Source organism: Anopheles merus, chromosome 2R (assembly GCF_017562075.2).
Source record: "Anopheles merus strain MAF chromosome 2R, AmerM5.1, whole genome shotgun sequence".
In the NCBI taxonomy this organism is placed as follows: Eukaryota; Metazoa; Arthropoda; class Insecta; order Diptera; family Culicidae; genus Anopheles; species Anopheles merus.
In genome coordinates, this window is record NC_054082.1 from 35,420,523 (window position 1) to 35,443,944 (window position 23,422).

The 23,422-nt window shown below is 50.9% G+C and overlaps 3 protein-coding genes across 11 annotated transcripts; all 3 read right to left on the reverse strand.

The window, feature by feature from the left end:
* Window positions 1–914: 914 nt before the first annotated feature.
* Window positions 915–4,714, reverse strand: LOC121588599 (protein spartin). 8 transcript variants are annotated; one of them, XM_041906709.1, is made up of 3 exons: window positions 4,578–4,714; window positions 3,557–3,606; window positions 915–3,031 (listed from the first exon to the last, which is right to left on the reverse strand). In XM_041906709.1, the coding sequence occupies exons 2-3, from the start codon at window positions 3,582–3,584 to the stop codon at window positions 1,149–1,151; spliced, it is 1,911 nt and encodes a 636-aa protein (XP_041762643.1). In that variant the 5' UTR covers window positions 3,585–3,606; window positions 4,578–4,714; the 3' UTR covers window positions 915–1,148. The 8 variants fall into 8 exon arrangements, with proteins under 8 accessions (XP_041762643.1, XP_041762640.1, XP_041762641.1 ...); XM_041906706.1 differs by having other exon boundaries at window positions 3,150–3,606; XM_041906707.1 differs by having other exon boundaries at window positions 4,106–4,714.
* Window positions 4,715–5,904: 1,190 nt separating this feature from the next.
* On the reverse strand, window positions 5,905–6,912 carry LOC121590698. Its single transcript, XM_041910593.1, has one exon. It carries the CDS (start codon window positions 6,910–6,912, stop codon window positions 5,905–5,907), a length of 1,008 nt encoding a protein of 335 aa, XP_041766527.1.
* Window positions 6,913–7,116: 204 nt separating this feature from the next.
* Window positions 7,117–22,996, reverse strand: LOC121587981 (poly [ADP-ribose] polymerase tankyrase). 2 transcript variants are annotated; one of them, XM_041905407.1, is made up of 12 exons: window positions 22,869–22,996; window positions 20,091–20,611; window positions 10,398–11,180; window positions 9,454–10,313; window positions 9,159–9,378; window positions 8,850–9,082; window positions 8,498–8,776; window positions 8,135–8,426; window positions 7,898–8,055; window positions 7,538–7,830; window positions 7,308–7,464; window positions 7,117–7,224 (listed from the first exon to the last, which is right to left on the reverse strand). In XM_041905407.1, exons 2-12 carry the CDS (start codon window positions 20,284–20,286, stop codon window positions 7,147–7,149), a joined length of 3,549 nt encoding a protein of 1,182 aa, XP_041761341.1. In that variant the 5' UTR covers window positions 20,287–20,611; window positions 22,869–22,996; the 3' UTR covers window positions 7,117–7,146. The 2 variants fall into 2 exon arrangements, with proteins under 2 accessions (XP_041761341.1, XP_041761342.1); XM_041905408.1 differs by lacking the exons at window positions 20,091–20,611; window positions 22,869–22,996 and adding an exon at window positions 11,384–11,516.
* Window positions 22,997–23,422: the final 426 nt, after the last annotated feature.

Below are 23,422 nucleotides of genomic sequence, written 5' to 3' on the forward strand. Positions count from 1 at the left end.
AAAAAAGATAGGGAAAATAACAATACCTGTGTACACGTGAGCACATCGGTCCTCTTAACCATAAGTAGTGTACCGGAAAAGTAAAGCAACAGCGCAGGCAGGCAGTTGTAATGATATACGCAGGTGATAATAGTACCGAATGTGAATTAACGCGAAGGTAATAAACGATAGAGTGAACCAACACACAAAAATGTCTTAATTTCACACAAATTGAAGCCATCCATGTCTATCTAACACCGATCAGCTCTCGTGCTGCTACCTCCAATTCAGCATGCGCTTCTGGGATACAGGCAACCAAAAGAACGAGATGGCAACAGACTGATCAGTATTGAATGACTCCTCCTTTGTTTCCTTCGCACCTGCCATCCCTTTCGCGCGTTGCACGCACAATCACACTAATACACGGCTACTGCACAACCACCACACCGTTCCGTCATGCGATCCTGCTATTTCAGTGCAGTAGGCCGTTGGCTGTGTTGGTGCGTTGCTATGGATACGCGCGCATGGTCGATCGAGCGCGGGCGGCTTTGCAGTCGCGTGACAGATTTGAGCGCGCGCACGGGGTTGGCGTGTCATTTGTGTGATAAAACGTGGAATGAATTTCCGGACAAATTGTTTTCGTTCTTTTAACATGTTTTTAAATATTTGTATCGTTTATTTGTTGAGTAAAATGTTTCAGACTTCTCCCGGACCGCTTAAGCTATTACGAGCTATTACATTGTATTGTACAATATCATTGTGCTGATAGTAAAGAAGTGATTCAAGTTGCGGAGGAAAAGAACTGTTTGAAATCTGACCATTTTCATAGTTGAGATTCTTATCACGCGGTTCTTACGTGGTACGATAACTATTGATTAAATCCTTTACAAAAATCCTCTCTAATCGATGTAAAATAGTAACAATCACCCCAGGTATTCTTTAATCTACCTTTTGTTGTATATGAGATTCCTATTTTTTAAAACAAGCGTATAACAATGTTGACCTCTACCACACACACACACACAATCAATCCCATTGGATCCATTTAAACTTTCCCTTCTTTAACATTTTCCCACATACTTTACAACATATAAATCTATCTGTGGGGGTAGCTATTCAATTTACTTCCCTTCTCTTCCCTTACTTGGTCGTTTCACCTTGCCTTGCCTTTAATCATGCCCTTCCTTCCGCTGCACCTCCTTCGCTAATCCTGCCAGATCGGGGTAAAGTACGGCCGCTGGAACGATGCGCTGCTGGCTGCGTGACGATTCGCCCACCGCCGCCGCACTGGCAGCACCTGCACCCGCCGAACCAGCCTCACCACCGCCACCGTCCAGCTCCGGCACCGGTGGCCTGTACCCGGCCACGAGCGCTTTGCCCGCATTCTTGGCCGTCCGTTTGGCCAACCCCTTCGGGGTGATGTAGTTCATGTTGTGCGTGACATTGATCACGTTGCCGACCGTATCGAGCGAGCTGCCCACCACCCGGCCCGCCTCCGACCCGTACCGATGCTCCACTATCTGGACCGTGCTGGAGCTCAAGCTCTGCCCCAGGATGGAAGCGGACCGCTCCAGCCCTTCGTACACCGTGCCGAACCCCTCCACCGCACCGGCGCAGATCGTGAGCGCACCGTTCATGCGCTCCGAGGCGGCCTGCTCGCTCATGCCCGTACCGTACGCGAGCAGGGCACTGCCGTGCCGCTGAATGTGCGGTGCCAGGAAGCGGCCGAGTGCCATCGTGGCCGTACCGACCTTGCCCGCCACGTAGCTCGTCACGCCCGCCGCCGTACCGGTGACCGTTTTCGCAATCTCGATGCCGGTGCGCACGTTCTTCGGCACGTGTACGGTGGTGGCGGCGGCTTCCTGTGCGCCATCTGGCGCCACGCTGGCAGCCGGCTGCTTTTGGCCCAGCTTCGAAATAACGTACGGTGTGCCGGTAGCGATGAGCTGGCCCGTTCTTTCCGCACCCCGCACTAAGCCCTGCGAAAGGTAGAAGGCACCCTTGATGATGCCGGCCGACACGGTGGTCGAGTCGGGCAGGAGGGACCGCTTGCGAACGCGTGCCGGGCCCGTGCTGCTGGACGGCTGCGTGACAATGCCGTGCAGGAAGGCGACCAAAATCTCCAGCACTACCTCATCGGCCTCGGCCGGCACTACCAGCCCGATGGCGCGTCCCTGCTCACTGTCCGCGCCCAGATCGGGCAGTATGAAAGCGCCGTACTCCGTCCGGTAGCAGGGCGAAACGCCCGGGATGAGTGGATAGATGAGAAAGCCGGGACGGTCCGGTCCATCGGGCCGTTGTTCCTCCGGTGGCGCTGTACCCTTGCTGCCCGCATCCTCCTCTTTCGCCTCCACCGGTTCGAGCTGCTCCAGCGGTTCTTCCGCGTTCTCGATGCGTGTGGCCGACCTTGTTTCGATCACTTGCAGAAACACGGTCGCCTGCAGCTGTCGCCTTTCGTCGCCCTCAATGCGCACGATGCGCAGCGTCGAGTCGGCCATCGTCCGGCTGACCACGCCGTCCGGCTCGATGTAGTACACCTGCACACCGTCACACGAAAACAGCAATTCCAGCCGGTCTGTATCGGATTCGTCCGCCGTCGCCGCATCCGACATGTCCCGCAGTGCCATCGCTAGCTCCGTGTACGTCCAGGGCCGCTGGCCGGTACCATTTTCGGCACCGCCGGCCGCTTCCGACGACCCATTGCCACCGAGCTGTCCGACGCGCTGCAGAACTTCACCGCGCGTCCGCTTCAGCTTGTGGATCATCGCGACGGCCTGCTGCCAGGTTTCGTCTGCCAGCGGGCCCTGTACTTCCAGGTCGGGCACTTCCACTGGCAGGGCAAGCGTTTCGTCGATGCGCCGTATGCCGTCCTTGTACGCCTGCAGGGCCAGATCGGGACGTTCGTGCTCCTCGAGCTTGATCGCACGCTCGATCGTGGCGTACGCTTCATCGTGGCCAGCTTTGATTGTTTCGTACGTTCGGCGCCACTCTTGGGAGGCGGGCGTAGTCGGGGCCGTCGGGAAGACCATGCTCCAGATCGATGCGGTTGTTTCTAGGAGCGAGCGCAATGGGAGAGAAATTAGTTTTTAGTTGGAAAAATGAACCATAATCTGAAAATACTCATTAACAACATAAAGAAAGTGCTAGAATGGGTGAGAAATGTGTCATACGCAAGAATAGTTTCATTCTACTCAGGAAGTGCATGACAGTTTCTAGGGGTGCTGAACGTTTACGCCCGCGCTAGATGGCTTTAATTGCTTTAATTGCTACAAACACTAATTTAACGTTGTAATTACTAGGAGGAAAGCAAACACGAATTGTACTGTTCTAATCTACTGTGTTCTTTCCTCCTTATAAATGATATTTGGCGTATAACAAACAGATAACGCTAGCGCAACAATTACACCACTTGCGCTAGGCTTCTAAACGCACATACAAGGAATCGTTCCCCGCTCGATTACACTACGCCTACTAGATACAGAGCTTTGGTGCAAAATTCATTCCCAACTCCGCAAAATTCCAAGCTTACTTTGCCGGCCCTCCCTGTTTGGTGCATCGTTCTGCCTGCCTGACTAACCTGCCAGCGATTCCCAAAGAATGTCCATCCTAGAAGGCACTGAAACTGGGCTGTAAAAGTCCCGCCGGATGAAAGAAAATGGCAAAACATTGTGGTACGGGTGGTACGACAAACAGAAAACGTCGACAATTAGTGAACAAATTTGTGCCGTATTCGCAACAGGAAGTAAACTACATTCAACAGGTTTGTTTTTCCTTATTTAAAAAAAAGTGTTTTTCCCATTAGCAGCAGGTAAGTGATGCGCATGCGATTGGAATTGTTAATAGAGCTAAAGACGAAAACGTGGTGTATTATTTAGCTTCACTGGCTGAAAGCGACGATTTTTTTCCTTCTCTTCTCTCTTTCTCTCTGTCATTTTGCTATCACCATACACCTTTGGAAATCGTCGTGCGAAAAGCCTTTCAAGTGCATCGTGAAAATGATGGGGGGGGGGGGGGTACATTCACCCCGCGCCCGCAAACGCACAGTATGGTCCACTTCCTCTATATCAAAGCCATATAATAGGGAGCTAGACAAACCCGTGAAAATCAAAATTATTACTGCTAGTACCTTTTACAGTAGAATCTTCCGGTCTGTTCTTCCGTCCGCTTATCAGCACACGGCACGCACACACTGCAGGGAATGGTCGCTTGGAGCGATTTCACGCAAAATTACTCGCCAATCAGCACGGACTACTGCTGACTGGCTGTTGCGCCCGTCCGCTTCGTTCTGGCGTGACGATCGTCTGAACTTTGGATCGAGAACGGATGATGCGGTGCCCTGCTGTTGCGTCAGCCTAATCGACCTTTCTTTTGGCCCTTGAAATTCTTTCGCAATATTAAAAAAAACGACACACACTGATGATACACGCTCGGCTTCACGGAATCGTATTCTTGGAAGGGGACTAAACGCTATTTTTCCTTCTGCTGCGCGAGACACTGATGTTGATGATGCAGCTGGTTCAAGGCCAAGTTTAGAGCTTCTTCTCGGCAGCAAATACGCACACGCGACAGTTGGTAATTAGAACACGATAAAAAAATACCACTATGACTAAAACCGGTTGAGATTCGGACGTTTAATGCCAGAATGAGATTCGTGCCACGACAAAACCATGCGGCCAGGTGGAAGAGGCGATGCGTTTGTGTTGATTTTCTGTTGTTGTTGCAAATTGTGGTTTGTTTTGACTGATATCGAACAGGTAGGACCATGGAGCTTGAACTGACAGCTCTACGCAACCTTACGGTGACGTGTGGAATCAAAGCAGAGAAATTATTTTATCTTTTTTTCAATAATTTGTTAACTTTTTATCGTATTTAGAAGCTGAAGAATGCAATGAATCGTATTAAAATGTCGAAAATAACACAACTTATGATCTATTATCTGTGCTCGATTTCTCTATTCTAGTGCTTTGATTATGATTTCGGAAAATTCTTCATTTATAACGTAAATATGTGTTGTATGGTTTCAATATTTCCGTACGATTTTATTTATTATTACAGTAAAAAAAATGTAGGTTGTATAATGTGTCTGTTTCTGCTCATCGCCCCCTTCCTCGTCCTCTCCTACTGCCTCTTTCTCTCGAATACCACAAACTCACGCACACAATGATCACGCTTAAATTCGAAAATTCAACCATGTGGGACTCGTAACGTAATGTAATCCAACTTCGTATAATAAGCCTTATCCGTTCGCTAATCGTTCGCTTGACAGCTTTTGCGAACAAATCACATCTTTTCCCTTCCGTACTGTCCGGTTATTTTCCATACATTCGTGAAATTAGATTACAGTAAAAATAGCTCGCACACACGGGGCTGTTTGGCTTTTTACCGTAGGCATTCTTTTTTTTTTGCGCGAAACAGGCGCACTTAGGGCACCCAACACAACGCTTGGTCTTTTTTTCTTGATTTTGTTTTATCATCTTTAGTGTCCTTTTTTCGCTTCGAACTGTTCACTCGCCCGATGCCAAATGATACAAAACATGGTACAAAGCGGTAGACCGCGCTGTACGGTTATCCCGAATCAAAAAATGGGGTATAAATATACTGAATGAATGATTAAAAGCCTACCAATGATCGATGGGATGTTGGAGTGACACGCAGAGACACACACACGCATACACGCATACACACAGACACTGATGCAGCGATCGTTAGTATTGGCAGGATCGTAAACTGGTGATTAATAGGGTCCACTACAATGCAAAGACACACGATACATATTAAGAAGTATGATATACTCGCGCCCACGTTGCTTTGGCAGTACTGTCCAGTAGAGGGCAAACAAGCGATGGCTATTATATGGTTGGCTGCGGTTGCATTAGAAAAATACGCGATCGGACGACTTTCGCTCGATTCAGACCAACCTGCTGGTCACAACTTGTACATGATATTGTTCCGTTCGCTCACCCGTCCGATCGTCGATGTTTCGATGGTTGGCGAGGAAGCTCCCGAGGAGGAGGTGGTGGTGGTGACAACGATCGATGTCGTACCTACCCCCGAAGCGATCGTACCGATGGATGAGTTTGCTAGACTGTTTCCGTTGTGGTGTCCTGCACTGTTGTTGTGGTTGTTGTTGATATGGTCATGGTCGGCCAGTGTGCCCGTTTCGGCCAGCATCGACAGCGCGGACGTGTCGGACGATATCGAGGCAGAACGACTGCCAGCACCTCCGGTACCTGGAAGCGCAACTGCAGCTAACCCTCCGCCATTCGATCGACGCTCGCCGCGCTGCGGATGATGATAGCTCTTGATGGTGTACTCGTACACATGGTTGTTGCTGAACCGGGTCGTTCCCTCTCGACGGCCAGTGCTACCACTACCACCACCACCACCACCTTGGCCCCACACACCTTCCGAAGTCGTCGTGTAGCGAACAGCCGTTCCAGCGAGCGGTTGCCTTGGCGATGGGCGGCCTTGCTGTGATCGCCGGCTGCCCGTGGTGGCAGCTGCTGCCCGGAAGCATTTTACAGCCGAGCAGATCAAACCACACCAACGCCAGGAGCCCTGCGACGACGTGGCTCCCCTTCCATCGCGTCGTTCTCCACCACCACCTAGCAAAGGGGGTAGTTGATGCATGGTATCGTTATTATTCCTGCGATCACCGGCTCCCTGCTGTCTTCGACGCTGGCGACGCTGTTCGTCCTCCTCGAGCAAATCGTCCGACAGACTCCCTTCGCTGCTCCCGCCACAACCACTGTCGAGCGAGGACGAGTTGAACGGTCCATGATAGTCGTCGTGCTCGTTGCTATCGATCGCTACCGCCGGTGTTATAATCAGCAGCTGGCTGAACTTTTTCCCCGTCGAAACGCGCACCGCCGTTGCTTTGGCCATCGTCGAGCGAGTTGTCGAACGGATGCGAGTGAAGTTTGATGCGACCATTGTGCCAGTGCCATCGTTTGTGCTACCGCCACCACCTGCTACTCCTCCACTGGTTCCTGCTCCTCCACCACCACCATTCCCATTGCCACCAGTAATGAATCCTCCCAATGTGCCGTTGCTGTTCGGGCCGGTGCTGCTGCTGCTGCCACCACCGGTGCCACTCGTGCCACCGCCGACAACCGAAACGAGAATGTTGTTGTTTTGGCTGATGTTACTAGCGGCAGAAATCGTCCATCATCTTGCCGGCTCTTCGCCGTTCGCACCGTCGTCCGGTTTTGCAATCTGGTACGTTATCAAATACTCCGGATATGCCTGCCGGGAAGGGAAGTACGGATTTGGATTAGACGACGCGCGAGTGGCGAAAGGGCCCTACTTTAAAACCTGCTCGAGCTTACCTGTTCTCCGCGGTAAACGACATACTCGGGAAAATGCAAACCACCGGCCGAGGGTCGCCCGATCACGGAATGATGTCCCGGCGGTGCGTGGGCCATTTTCATCGCGCTAAACTGTAGGAACGATTTTCCAAGCGCCACACGGCACAACAGCAACTGCCTGCAAAGCCATAACCACAAGCCAACACGGTTAGATCAAAACACGAACGACAGCGGCGGAAAACAACGCTTACCGATGGCACTGATAGCAGGATTTGTCTTTGTGCGTGGGACACCCAATACCGCCACCGATACCGTACACGTACTGGTTCGATTTGGAGCTGTGCTCTGCGAAATAAATACCGGCCCCGAACATTCCTCCGATGTACGCGTGCCGCTCGTCGAAACCCTTCTGCACGATCGCGTTGATGAACGGTGAGCCGTGGAACAGCATCCGCTCGCTCGCCTGGTGTCCGTTCTCTTCCGATATTTCCTGCCGCCGGTGCACGTACCGCTCCCAAAGCTTCCGATTCTGCACCTTTTGTATCTGTCCGGATGTTTTATGTGCATTAGATTGCAAGCGGAGAAACAACGCGAACGGCCGTTCAACTTACCCGAACAATGTTGTAACGATTGAAATAGCCACCAGAATGGCCGTTGTCGCGGTGCTCCCGAATGGTGGCCTGCATTTCCTCCTCGACCGCAAGGAACTCCTTGTCGTCGGGAAGAAGATCCACCAGCAGTGTGCCCGGGTTCGGTGTAAGGCCAAGTCCTGCGAATGGATGGACGGATACAACATGTGTGTAAGCAAGCAAGCGATGGAAGATTGCGCCATGCTCATCTGATGTTACCTGTAGTGGCGCGAAGCGTCGCAATGCCTTTGAGTATCTTGTGCCGGAAGCCGTACGCCGAAACGCCGACCTGTTTCAGGTCTTCGTGCCCCATCTCGGCCAATATATCCATCGTGATCTGTTCGCGCTCGAACAGATCTATCAGATGCTCCAACTGCAGGCTGGTAAGGAACACCGAAACGGACGACTCAATCGACGGTACGGACGGCATCTTATCATCGTGGTCCACCACAATGCCGTCCACGTTCGCTTCAGCACCCTGCGCCGGGCTGAGACAGCTACGAACCGGGAGCTGGAGGAAGCATAGCGGTTAAATTAGACCCTCTCGCGCACTTTCACTTTCCACATTGCCGTTATTCCTACCTGTGGCACCGGGACGGACAGTGTCATGGAGGCGCCGGTCGGCAGCGTCACTGTTTCGGTGGTTGGCGAGCAGCTCGTTGCCAAGAGGGCGCCGTTGGCCGATAGGATGCCTGCCTGCGAGGTGCCAGCACCAGTTCCAGCAGCAGTGCCACCGGCCACCGTACCCTGGGAGGCGACCATCGCGTCCTGCAGCAAACACTTGACATCCTCAGCCGTGGCGAGATCGAGGCTGGTCTGTCCCTCCTGGTTCTTCATGAACGGATCGGCTCCGTGGGCGAGCTGTTGTGTAGTGATGAGCATTAGGTTATAGTTTCGCTCCCAATCATTGCACTGTTGCGATTGTAATACTCACGAGTAGTGAACACAGTTGCGTGCGCCCCTTCTGGGCCGCTTCGTGCAGCGGCGTGTAGCCCCATTTGTCCGTCGCGTTTACCACCGTGTTGTGTTTGATGAGCAGCGCGGCAATGTCGAGATGCCCGTAAGAGGACGCATTGTGCAGCGGTATCAGGCCGCCCTTGTCTTGCGCGTTCACGTCAGCGCCGTGCTCGAGGAGGTACTCCGCCACCTCCAGGTTGTTGTATCCAGCTGGTGGCGAAAAAGACAGCGTCCGCGTTAGGATTGCTCCTAGCCACCACGGGCACATCCATTATCTGCTACTTACCAGCCAGATGCAGCGGTGTTGAGTTGCGCCCTTGTGCATCCCGACAGTTGATGTTGTCGGCCGAGACGAGTCGCTGTACACGCGCCAAATTACCCTTCTTGGCGGCATCGAGTAGCGCTGCATTGCCTCGCAGCAGATCGGCCACATCCTGATCACCTTCCCGGACGAGATCGAGCGGCGTAGCGCCGTCACGATTCTTCTTTGTCACGTCAGCTCCGTGCTACGAAGAAAAGCCGTTAGTTGTTCAACACGCGTTTAATGACACAAACACACACCCGCAGCACCCTTTACGTACCTTGATCAGGAGCTTGACAATTTCGTACTTGCCCTTGGCGGCCGCTTCGTGCAGTGGCGTAAACTTCCACAGATCCGCCACGTTCACGTTGGCACCGTGCTTGACCAGCAGCTCGGTTACCTCGTAGTGGCCGTACGAGCACGCGTTGTGCAGCGGCACCAGCCCGCCCTTATCCGACGCGTGCACCTCCGCGCCGTGCTCGAGCAGAAACTCAACCACCGGCACGCGATTGTACCCGGCCGCAAAGTGTAGCGGCGTCGAGTGGCGCCCGTCCAGATCGCGGCAATTGACCGTCATCGGCGAGGACAGCACGATGCGCCGCACCGTGTCGAGATCGCCCGCCTTGGCCGCCTCCAGCAGCTGACACTCGAGATCGACCGTGTCCGACGGTGGATCCTGCAGTATCTTCAGCACGTTCTCCGTCGCGAGCTGGGCCGCGGTGTAGCCCTGCAGCGACACGATGCTGATGTCGATGCCGTACGACAGCAGCAGCCGGCAGGCCTGGATGTTGTCCTCCCGGGCGCACCGGTGCAGCGCCGTCTGGCCGAGCCCATCGAGCGCATCCACCTTGGCACCGTGCCGCAGCAGCACGTCCATCAGCTCGTAGTGCGAGTTGTCCGCCGCGATGTGGAGCGGCGTCAGGAAGTCTTTGTTCTTCTCGTTCAGCAGGGCGCCCTTGCGTATCAGCACCTCCAGCACCTGTTTGCGCTTCGGGTAGACGGACTGGGCGACCGCGTGCACCGGCGTGTCGCCCGAGTACGGGTGCACAAAGTTGACCGTTTCGGTCGTGAGGTTTTTCTTCAGCCGCTGTATGTCCGCCTGCCGGCATGCATCCAGCACGCAGTGGCCCTTATACTCGTCTGCAAAGGGGAAAGGAAATGGAACGTTAGTAGATATTATCCAAATCATCCGGTTGCAACACACACACACACATCAACACTTACAGGCTATCTTCTCCTGCAGCTCCCGGGTCGGGGCGGAATCGATCGCCGACTTGTTATGGCAGTTTAGCAGCGTCGGATCGGCCCCCTCGCTCAGCAGCAGACTGCACACCTCGACCCGGCTCTTGGAGGCGGCCTCGTGCAGCGGCGTAAACGCCCACAGGTCGTTCGCATTCACGTTGCCACCGTGCTTGATCAGCAGCTCGGTCACCTCGAAGTGGCCGTAGGAACAGGCGTTGTGTAGCGGCACCAGCCCGCCCTTGTCTTTCGCATGGACGTCCGCGCCGTGCTGCAGCAGGATCTGCACCACCCGGATCCGGTTGTACCCGGCCGCCAGGTGCAGGGGCGTCGATTTGCGCCCATCGCTGGCGTGGCAGTTGACGTTCAGCGGTGTCAGCAGCTCCAGCAGGCGCTCCTCGGAACCGGAGCGTGCCGCCTCGAGCAGCTCGTCCTTGCGGTACTCCCCGGTCAGCACGGGGCGAGTGCACGGGTCGGCCAGATCGAGCGGTATCTTGTTCTCCGAGTTGCGAATGCTCGGATCGGCACCGTGCTGCAGCAGGGCGATGCAAACGTCGATCTTGCCCTTGCTGGCCGCCTCGTGCAGCGGTGTGTAGTTCCAGTTGTCGCGCGTGTTCGGATTGGCACCGGCTTCGAGCAGCAGACGCACGACATCCGCATGCCCGAACGAGCAGGCATTGTGGAGTGGGTGCAGTCCACCGTCATCCCGCGCCTGTATGGAAGCACCGTTTGCCAGCAAAAACTCGACCACGTCCCGTCGGCCGTAACCTGCGGAGTAGAGTTTAGACGATACCAGTATTTAGTAATGATGGATACGGAACCTTGGGAAGCTCGAAATAGGTTGAGGTAACGTGTGAGAAATGGTTGGAAATACAGTCAAGTCGTTCAATGAGTCCACACAGCCTAGGCAAGGTAGAAAATGAACCATTATGTTAAATGATCCATTCTCCAATCTCGTCTCTAGGTCAGACCTTGGCGGAAATCTTCATTGGCCATCGGCATCACCTAATGTTAACAATATAACTAGATCTCCTCATTTGTTCTTGAGCCTCTTGAGGCAAGCATTCCATCCAATTTTAGGTTTTGGAATTTACAACCATAATATTCCCAATCCCCCCACCCGCAAGCAGCTGGTTCTATCGTTCTTCTTGACCCAATTTTTTTATGTTTCGCACCACGGAACCGGAAGCTTCACTTTTGCCATTATGCGGCACACGACTTCTGGCGGGCGGGCGCGCACGTTCGATTTCACGGTCCGTTTAGTTTACGTTCGGTTTCAACGCCGCTGCAGCAGTAGCAGTGGCGGCCCCGCTGTCTGCTGCAGTCGAATGATTTATTACGGTCAATTTCACCTGCTGTCGCTACCACGGACTTGCTTCTTTTGCTGAGAGCCTCCATACCTCCATGGGTTACATTGGAGTTACAGAAGTTATTGCACAGAACGGAGCATAATATCGTGCCAGCAGGTCGAAGGGGTACATATATGTGTGTGCCCCTAGAGAGACACCGAAACGAATGACACAATCAACCAACGAAACAAAAAAAAAAAACAAAAAAAATACTAACGAACAAAGCCTCACGCCAAGAGACGCGCCTCACTGCGGATTGCTAAACCGTCCCAAGGGAGGGGAGAATAAAGGTGGCAATCATACGGCTACTATGATTTTGACGTAGCGCCAGCCAACCAACCAGTCAGCCAGCGAGCGAGCACAGTAGGCAAGCTTTCGTAAGACACACTACCACGGTGGCTCGGAACAACACACACGTCCGTTTCAAGGCGTGCGAGGTTATACGAATCTGTCTTGTAGTCCGTTTTTTTTTGAGTTCGCAATAACTGACTCTTTTTGTAACATTTTATAACGTCCAAAGAGAGCTTCTTGGCGAAGGGTTCGTGGGTACGGTTGGTTCGTAATGGATTTACACAGAGGGGAGTAGGGGCCGCTTCATCGAGTTCATCGAGCGAAAATGTTATGCGAGGCTGACCAGCAGAGCCAAGCTGGTGGCCGACGACCGTTTCCGTTTGCTCTTGCGTCAAGCGACCACCCCAGCCACCGCTGGATTCGTGATTCATCTTGGTGGATATCGCGACGAGATGCGTCATCCGGCTGTTCCGGTGAATGCTGAATATTTTGTTAAAACAGCAAATACGAAACAGCGTGTTATCTAAACGCCTCATCGGACCTCGAATCTCCTCGAGACACTCAAAATAACCTCCAACCTATAGGGACACCCCCATGGGAGGCATCCGGATAATTGGAAGGTGTACCGTAAATAGCAATCGCTTTCTTCCTCAAATATGGATAGCTGTATGAAATATCTTCCCGAAGGTCATACACACCCAAAAGAGACATCCGTAACGCGTTTAGAGCCTCTCACGTGCTGCTCTCACATGTGTGAGTTGCTGAACGGTCCATCGAGGGACCAGTGCAAGGTCAGGCAAGGCTAAAGCTCATTTGGCAAAGATCCAAAGAGATGGGATATGGTTGTGTGTGTGTGTGTGTGTGTCTATGTATCTATACAATGGTAAAACCTTTCCAGTGCACGTAGAGCAGCGCAGAGGAAACCTTCGACGAGGACACACAGAACACCCTTAGTAAACATGCAGATGTGACTCCAACTACATACGTGATGCATTCTGAAGACGAGTCATTTAGAAATGGCAGCAAGAGGTCGTGATTAACAAAATGGAGTTTCGTTTTATGCTTCCGACGGGGAGCAAACAAACAAACCCACATTTGGCCCTATTTACTACCAGCCAGCTAAAGCTGCATCCAAATCGACCATCTAACTGGACTGGAAAAAGCCTGGCCTGGCCGTTGCATTGGAAATGATTCATACCACGCTACTACGCCACCACTACACCACACAGAAACCGTTGCGGTTGCCATGGTGTTGATACAGTTGCATGCAATTTTCGAACCCCCACCCGAGGGCAGGAGCGACAGAGAGAACCGCACCAGTTCTCCCTTTCTTTCACCCTTTTTTGTCTTCGGTTCGGGTTGCAAATCTGGCCGACCATACGGTGGTGTGCGGCATCTTCCTCTTACTCTTCTTCGCCATAGTGCTGGAGCTGTGGCCCTCCTCCTCCTCGCACGTACGCCGCGTGCCGGGAGCCTTACGTTGCGCGAAACCAGGTCACGGCGCGCCATCGCGCAAAGCCGTTTGACGTCTTTTGCGTAAAAAAGCACACCTAGCTCTGGCTGGCTGGCTGACTGGCTGGCTGGCTGGCTGACTGGCTGGCTGGCTGCTGGTGTAACAACAATTTGTTATGGGGCGGGAGTGGTTTTGTAAACCGCCCGGTATCTCGGACGCTCCGCGAAAGACACTTCTCCAACACAGTGCGTTGGGTCTTCTAACCACCATCCTCCACAGGCTGTTACATCCCGCTGCCTTACTTTGTTGCGCTTGTGTTTTGCAGATTCAGCCGATAGCCGATGCAAGCTTCTTGTGCTTTTGTTTTTCTACGCACGAGAAGCACGCGCAATCAACACACACGCTTGTTGCCGCTTTTCCGCAACGGCCGCATCGGCCGTTGATGACGATATGGAAATAGGGGATGGAAATGGCGATGGTTTATACAACATGGCTATCGATAGCAGAAAAATGTGGTCCGTGTAAGATCGTAAAATATGAAAAGTTCGCTGCGAAAATGACCTTTTTTACAGCTTCTCGCTAGCGAACGAAAAACCTTGAACTTTATTCCTTATTCCAAAAGTATTTTTCAAGTTCATCGATGAATTGTGTAACCCCTACCCATTGTACTCTACACACACGGTAGTAAAACGGTGGTCTTGTTTGTCTGGCCATTTCCCAGCCCCTCCGCTCCCAATTCCCTAGTTCAGTGGTCAACCTTCGCGTTGCTTCACGGCAATATGACTAGATAGTGAAAGGAGACGTGAACAACCCAACGAGTGAAGAAGAAGAAGAAAACAAACGACAGCACAAGTAGGGCGAAAAGAAAACAAACTGCTAGTATCAATAGTAAAAGCACAAACCCACACCCACACCCACTGTTGTCTTTGTCTATGAAGAAAAGGTTTGTTTTTTTTTCCACAGTTTATTTCCCTCGCACTCACTACATCCACCGGAATCTTCACCATAAAGCAACATTGTGTGCGGAAGCATAAGAAGCATATGCCAACACACACACACACACAAACGGCCTGCGAAAAGCAGGCGAAGATTAACAAACAAACACACACACATAAAAAAGCAACGCATCGGTTGGCAGGGAAACACAGTACCGCGGCCGCCCTGCTGGACAATCGGATGCGGCTCGAGCAGCTGTTGTGCTGCCTTCTCTTTCTGGCAGACGCAGGGGATCGTTTTTCCTTTCTCCAATTCAACGCCTGCTCTAATCAAAAGCCATGGTGTGTATGGGGCTTAATTCCCTACGCAGGCAGGAGAAGGTTTGTTTGGGAAAATTGATTAACCCCATCGGCACTGACCCCGGGACTTGACACACACACACACACCGGGACTCACCCGTGAGGCTTTTACAGGTACGATTGAGAGAGATTACGCTCGAAAGAGGGAAAATTTCAAAGCGCAAAAAAACAAACGCTCAACTCAAAATACAAAGCAATGGATAGGCGGAAAATGATCCGGCGAGCCAGCTCCGACCAATTCTTTTCAACCCTTGCACAGACACACACGGATGATTGGCCCCATTTTCCCCCCATACTTGCGCACAGCATTGGAAGGGGGAATGGGCCCAAAAAGGAGAGGTTGAAGGTTTGCGCCAGCTGTTGTGGGGTCGTTGTATTTGGAAGCAATCTGGCCAAACGAAACGAGCTTCCTTCACTGGGGACTGGGAGCGATGAAGAGGAGAACAGAGTTCTTTCCGTGCGCTTTCACGCCGCTCGGATCGATTGATCGATCGGGAAGATGATCCGTACAGACCCGATGGGGGCACATCACTACGGGCGGTTTACGCGCTTCCCCACCTCCGACAGCTGTGTGTTTTGCGGAAAGGTTTAGAAAACCCGAGTCCGAAATACGGGATCGTGCGGACTCACATATGCCGATACAAACGATCGCGCCGCCGGGGTACACTGGCCGCTCCGGGTTGGGGCAAGGAAAAGTGCTTTTGCTGTGCTGTGAGCGATGCATTCTTGCGACGGGGATTTACAAAATGGAGCATGAAGCCAATGTGAAATAAAATTGGATCGGAAAAATACATCTATTTAATTTTGTGAGAGTATCGATCGTTTTCCACCTTCTTTCTTCTCTGCTCTGCTCGGATCGGAAAGGAAAGCGTCCAAAACTGCGAGCGAGTTTCCATTTTTCCCGATCAACTTTATCTGCCAATCGATTGAAAGGGCGAGGCCGCAGCCGCCGCTACCGTCCTTTTCGTAGCAAAACTTAACTAGATTTTGCACTGAGAAAAAAAAGTCAAACAGGCCAATCGGAACCGTATCGTATCGGTTGGTATTTTCTTGCGACGAATATTGTAAAAAAAGAACAACCCCAAGCAATTAAATTAGAGACGTACAATCGGCGGGTGTTAATTACTAATTTAAACGGAAACGTGCAAACACACGAAGAAAAAGCGTATCTCGCTCGAATGGCAATGGAGAAAGAGAGGCAGGGGACGGCGACGTCGGACGGGACGACTTTCGTTCGCAATTCACTTTCAGGTGAAATGTTTACCACACTCAACCGAGACGACCGTTGTTTGAAGCGAGCACATACACCGCAGGACAAACAAACCAAAATGGGACACAACTTTTCTGATTGATTTGTCACAGGTTTGCCGAAGGTACGAGACGAATACGGGACGAATAAGGCTACTGCAGCTACGGACTCCTTATCTCGGTATCATTTGTGGTGCCATTTTAGCCAAGGCACTGCTGCCATTAAATGCAATCGAACGTAAAGATCATGTGATTACTTATCATAATGAAAACTGGGCGTAGAACCAGAAAAAAACGGTGTGGGGAGTTGGTTTACATGATAAATGCAGCAGATGGGGCCTGTTTTATTGATTGCTTTAAATAGCGTTTGATTGCGCAGGTGGACACACTTTGGTAAACAGTTGAACAATTTGCCCATACATAATAGCGTTTGTTGCCTTGCGAAACGTGCGAGCCTCGCGAGCAATCCTGGTCACGGCACCGCCAGCCGTAATAATTTATCATTTTGCAGTCGCCAGCATTTGTCGGTGTAAAGCACGTTAAACCGTCATTTGTAATTTGTTTTCTTACCTCTCCCCCATCATAACGACGATCTGGCCTAAAACAAAACCAAACATATCTAAACCAACCATCGATCCGTTCGCGTACGATAATTCACAAATTAGTCCGTACAGGCGCAATCATCATTCGCCATCAATAATGCTGTTGGTGATGATGATGATGTACATCATGTTGTAGCATGTGTAAACTCTTCATTAAACATTGTCGGATGCTTGAAAGTATGCACACCACTGTCCACCCCGCACCACTCTGTATACGCACAGCCAGCCCCGTGGCGCAAGCGGCACGGCTAGCTGGCGGTGCTTTATGGCATACCGGTTGCGCATGCATGGAGTGATTGCGCAGATCGCATGCGTACCCCCATGTAGCCATTGCAAAGCTGCCGTGCGTCTTGCCCGCAAACGCACCACATGCAGCTGAAGCTGCGCGTAGGTGAGTCACGATCCAGAGTCTCGTCCTCGTAGCGTGTACATGTGAGGTGTGTACATGTGTACGCACCCAAGGCGGCAGACAAAGGCCTGGGCCCGCTCGTCTTTCCATTTGAAAGAGCCAAAGCACGAAAATGATGCGTCCTAATGCTGTTTTGCAAGGGCAGTTAGAGATCGGCATGACTCATCCGCTACGGTTTTAATGCCAGCAGTACGGTGCAGCTTTTCATAATTTCCACCAAAATTGGTTGCTAAAAGGAATAGTTTCAAAAAAATGCTACCAGAAGTCTGTTTCATTTTGTGCGATTTTCCCATACAGGTTGTAAAGGAGTGTAAATTGTCACTATGTAAGGGACAGTGCACTAGCCTTCACGGTTTATAAAGGAAACCAGTGCAAACGATTCTGCCAGCCATATATTTGCAAGGTTATTTTTGGAAACATCCAAGCAAGCCGTCCCAGGGAAAATGTTTCACTATTGGTTACGATCTGACTTCACTAGTGGTGATTCCGAACGACTCCGGACTACTCCGACTCCAAACGACTCCGGGCGACTCCAGACGACTCCAGACGACTCCGAATCCGGGTGACTCCGGACGATTCCGGACGACTCCCATTCCGGGCGACTCCAGACGACTCCGACTCCGGGCGATTCCGGACGACTCTGGACGATTCAGGGCCTTTTCGGACGATTCTGAACGACTCCGAATATTACAGCGCGGTCCTACCTTGCGGAGTCGATTCCAAATTTATCGGAGTCGGATCGGAGTCGACTCCGGATTTTTGCCAACTTTACCCATCACTATATCTGACGACTACTTTTTCGTCTGAAGATCTTACCATCGCTATTGCCCAAAAGTAGGAAATATTCTGATGCGTAGAGTTTAATTATTTAAAACGATCCGTTAGATTTTAAATTCCCACATGCTTTTCGATGTTAAAACTGTACAAAACTTAACCTTTGCTTTTACTACAAGAGCAGCTCAGCTTCGTTGTAGCCTTATTACTATAATTTAAAAAAAAAACTTCTTCTCCCCTCTGCTCCACCAGACAACCTTCGCTTTACCCTCTGCTATGCTGATTAATTCGTGGCAGCGATCTCCTTGATAGCTTCAAATGCTCCACGCCAAACCACGCTTTAGGCAGTTTGACATCAAGCCGACCGAGCTCATATGACTGTCTGCTGCTTCAATGCCAACCTTCAACAAAGAAACAACAGCAACTGCAACCTTACCGGGTACGCGTCTGACTTTCTCCGATAGTTCTTAGGCATTGCCGTCACGTACCTCATTTGCAACTTCAAACGCAAAGGCCAACAAAAAAAAAACCCCAGCACGAGTGCCGCCGAAGCTCATTTTCTCTGACTGTTGTTGTTGAAGACTTTCGCAATTACATATACCACGCAAGAATTCATCCGAGTGTGTATGTATGATTTGCGATGTCACGTGCTGCTGTTGTTCATGAAGGCGAAAAGGAAACGAACCATTGTTTTTTGTTGTTGTTATTGTCGAGTAACATGATCGCACTTTAAACACAATTAAATGATACTGTTCTGGTGTGTAGCTGATGTACATCCAGTGGCAAGTAGTAGTAAGTATTCCTATTAGTTTCATGCCAACACAAAGATTGGCAAAGCATCTTACCCGGGCACTTCCGTTCCGTTCAGCCGGAAGGTCATATACCTCGTTAAGCTTATTATCGTGTATCGTGTATCTTCCTTTCCGCACACACACACACACACACACACATTGAGTGGCGCATTAGAACGTCTTACATACGCGAGCAGAAAGAAGACTTTATGTGGTTTAGTTTGGAAAAGCTAAGCTTCACGGGAACCAAACATTCCGCCCATCACCAGCGCACAGAGTAAGTGCGAATAAAATCTCGTTAAAGCTAAACCAACGCCCAGGCACACTGGCAAACGTGTTTGCCAAATAATTAAGACCTCCATTTTCATCGTTCAAAATTTCCCAAACGCTGGCGTCTTCCTACAGCAGCGAGGCCGAATCTATGCAGCATCATCAGCGTCCAATCTCGCTTTAATTATGCATGTTTCCATCTTTCCATGCCGACCACCAGCCCGGGAAGATAGAGGAAGGCAAAGAAACTGCTCCCTCATCTATCGCATTCATCATCATCATCTTCATCCTCCCTTCGAATGACCCTTTGCACTTTGCAAGCTGAAACACTACGACCTTGGAGTGGCAATCCTTAAACGCAAAAAAACTACTGGGCACGGGGAGTGGTGGAGCATCTTGCTAAAAGGGAGAACTGTAACCCCATTCTTCGCAGCAAAGTCGGCATCGAGCAAAAGCTAATCTACCATAGTGACTGATAATGCCCTTTGGTGACAGTCATGGACACCATGCTCTTCCCATTACCTAGCATCTGCTATCAGCGACTACGTGCATCTTCAGTAATGATGCCCTTGCATTGGGTTCTCTCTCTCTACCCTCTACAAACACACACACACACACACATGGCGGTTCTTCGTGCACAGGAAAAGCGGTGTACGTGAGATCCGGATGTGCCGGAAGTAAAAGCGCAATGGTGCAACGCTTTCGCTTTCACTCACGCTCACACGACTTTCCGTATTGTGTTGGCTGGTGCTTTTGAGTGGGCTCGGTAGTCGGTCATCTGGCATGACATTTCCGCTCTTCTTCTTGCTGTCGGGTAACTACAACACAACTCCACACAACGGCGAAGAAAAGAATGTATTTTTGCAATCAGAACCCACTTTTCGGGATGAAGTGGCGTTCCCCCCTCCTCCCTCCCGTGCTCCTTGCCGTATTCTTTACGCTGGAAATATAGTGAAGTTTGGTTTTAGTACCGGATGTTGCGAATGCATACACAGACACACACACACACACACACACACACACACACACACACACACACACACACACACACACACACACTCTGTCCGTATAGGTTTTTTTTTTTCTTTATGTGGGTTGCTGGTGTGTTTTTCATCTTCTTCCCATTTCTATCATTTCCCACCTGTTACCGTACCAGCTTCATTCCCCCCTCCCCATAATACGCAGACACTACTTACCGGCAGCAAAGTGCAACGGGGTCGACTTCCTTCCGGCCGTATCGCGCGCATTCACCGTTTGCGGCGTGATCAGCTTCTTCACCTTCGCCAGATCGCCCGTCTTGCACGCCTCGAACAGCTCGCGCAGCGGATCGTTGGCCATGGCGGCCGCCTCGAGGTTGACCGATAGCATCGAGCGGCTACGGTTCGCCGACATTTCCCTCAGCCCGATCTCGGACGCATCCAGCTTCGGTCGGGGCTCTTCCGGTGCCTGCGCTTACTACGATGCTCCGCTATCTCGCCGGGCCGCAAGCCTTTGCAACAAGCAGCGTGTGTCACAGGGTTTAGAGCACACACAAACCACGGCTTACGTTGATTGCTGTGGTTAGTAGAGGGAAGGGGGGGAGGAAAGGGCGGATCGGACGTTTTACGCGAGCACACTAACACGCATACACACACTCACACTATAAACGCACACACTAGCAACACTACACTAATCCGTACGCTGTGCACGTGGGCAGCGTGCTTTTTTTTTAGCAAATCTGCGATCAAATCGAGAGAATAAAGGTTTAATAAATTGTGATAAAATCCCAATGGTATATGATCAAACTACTGCCGGTGTATAAACAACCAAAGCCATCGGCGATTTGATTCTTTTAAAATAATTGAAGGGAATGGGGCAAGCAACTGTTACCGTTACGAAGCTTCGCTGCTCTTTAATTATCTTCTTGGAAATTGAATCAAACGAACGCTTCGGCACGGGAAAGTACATTCTCGCCCTCACCAAAGCAATTGATTATTCCGCTTCATTGGTGTGCCCTTACAAAAAAAGAGGCACACACACACACACACACCGGCCACTAAATATTCTATCCACGAGCGCATATGGACAGGAAATGGCAGCTGCAGCTTCCTATCGGGTTTTCAGCTTTTTCCTTCCCCAACCACAAAGCGTTATTATGCAGCAGAGCTCGCATAAAACGGGCGTACGTACAACACAAATGGCTTCTCGGCATGGAGCATGCGAAAAGGGTTTGTGTTTTTTTTTTTTTTTGTGTGCGTTCGAACTTTTGTTTGCGCTTGTGGTTTACACTGTGACACTAACACCGACGCGAGAAATATGTTTGAAAATCACAACTAACCCTTCCTCTGCTTCCCTTGTAAGCATAGTCTATGGTTGGGCGTGAATGGTTATGTATCGATTAGTTTGTCCGCAGAATGAATGATGTCAGCTTCGATTGGTTGCAAACCCATTTTCTCGTCTCGGAATTGTTTCCATGTCATCCCATACAAATGCACCACACTGCACTGCACTAAAACACTACGTAAACCTTTATCTCCCCCCCCCCCCCTCTTCTGCCATCCGCGTCCGTCGGTTGGTTGCCGAGGCTACATTTCTGCGCGTCTGTCGTAGTTGGCCAACTAGACCCACCAGGCGAGAGAGCGACACGGCAAATGACCGCCGCAGTGTTTGTGTATGTGTGTGTGTATTCTTTTTGTTTAGTTTTTTTTGTCTCCCTTCTTTCCTGCGCGCGGGGGGGATGGCTCGGGAGGGGGGAAAGTTGCCCGTTTTATTTCTAGTGTGGCCCACTTCCCACCCGACACTACGCAACTACCACGCAGAAACGTCGGCACAGCAGCCTGCGCCGCGTGATTCTGGATGCAGCAGTCCCCCCCCCCCCCCCCACACGGCACAACAGCACGGTGTGGTGCATTCGCAACTGCATTGAATGCGGCCAACGCACCAACACCAACGGCACCCAGGCAAGAAGAAATTGTGTCCTGTGGGGCGAAGATGATTCTGGAAGTGTTGCTGGACAGCTACGGTGGTGTGGTGTGGCTTACGGGGAAGGGCAAAGTTGGGCGAATGGGCTGTGAGAAAACCGAAGTCGATAGGGGTTAAGCGCCTATAACCCACTGCAAATGGTGGAATTATTGGTAAGTGTTGCAGAAAAGCTAAGAAAACTAGGCCACACGACGGACGAAGCAAACAAGTTTGTACAGCTAAAGGGTGCAGCTGGTGGTTCCCCTTCCGTACGTCACAGGCCAAAATATGACACACGGAGCAGCAGCAACATCAGCATTGGGATTTGCAACAAAAAAAAAACACCCCGAAAAAGGGTGAATCCACCAGGGTGGCAATGTTATCGGATACACACAATAGCTCTCTTTCTCTATCTCTCTCTCTCTCACACACACACGCATGCACAATACAGGCAATTAAAAACACACCGCGCTGGTCACATCATCCAAACTGCACGGCACACTACGGTCGACAAGGACAAGTACGTGCCCGTGGTCGAGCTTTCGAAGGGCGGCCTGAGAACTTTCCCTTCAACGTTTCAAGAACGTTCACTAGATTTCAAGCGAGAAGCGCACCGCATTGACTACTACGTTGCGACGACGGGGAGGGGCCGTATTGCGGAGAATTGCAATTTGCCTCCATATTCGTACAGCCCCAGGGGGCGAGACTTGGGTTTGTTCCAAGAGCTTTGTTGGTTACTCCAACGCCAGTAGAGCCAATGGAACACAGCGACAACTGTGGCAACCGTTTGCGCAGACGGGCTTTTGCCGTGATTCGGAAAGGTTAGCTTTGTTTTTTTTTCACTCCACGCACAAGCACACCCCCTTTTAGGAAAGGGTGCTGGGGATGACTTTTTTCAGGCTGATTTTATGCACAATAGCGACCACGACACTTCACACCACTTTGTCTCTGTAGTATCTCGCACACACACACGAGTGGTTCGATTATTAAACATTTCCCCTTGCGGAAGGGATTCCACTTTCACACAACCGTACCGTTTTTCTTCTGCTCTCGTCAGGAACGACAGGAGCTTGCCGTCTCGCGGACTGTATCGGCCAACGCCAGGAAAATCTTTGTAACGCGGAGCGAAAACAAACACGTCCGTCGTTTTTTTTCTCTCCTTTCTTTTACTTCCATTCGTGGCTTTTTGACAGCTGACAGCACACGGTGACGGATACGATGAAAGCGCTCCCTAGCGGATGGTAGTGCAAGCTGTATTTATCTGTTCTGTAGGCACCGTGGTAAAATACCCAAGCAACAAATTGGCCAAAAAACAGGATTAGCGTAGCGCTAAACAAGCGACGGTTCGTTTGTTCTTAGTGTATTGAATAGACCAAAGCGCTTTAGGCCGAAAATAAACGGACCGGAATACACAATTTATGCTTCAAAATCAATTTGATGGACACATCGGCTCCCACAAGACCGGACCGTAGTTTTTTTGTTTGTTTTTTTTTTTTTTTTTTTTTTTTTTTTTTTTATATATAGAGACTTTGAGACTATTGGCCTCACTCGCCTCTTTAACCAGAGTTTAATTCCCATTCAGTTCGTC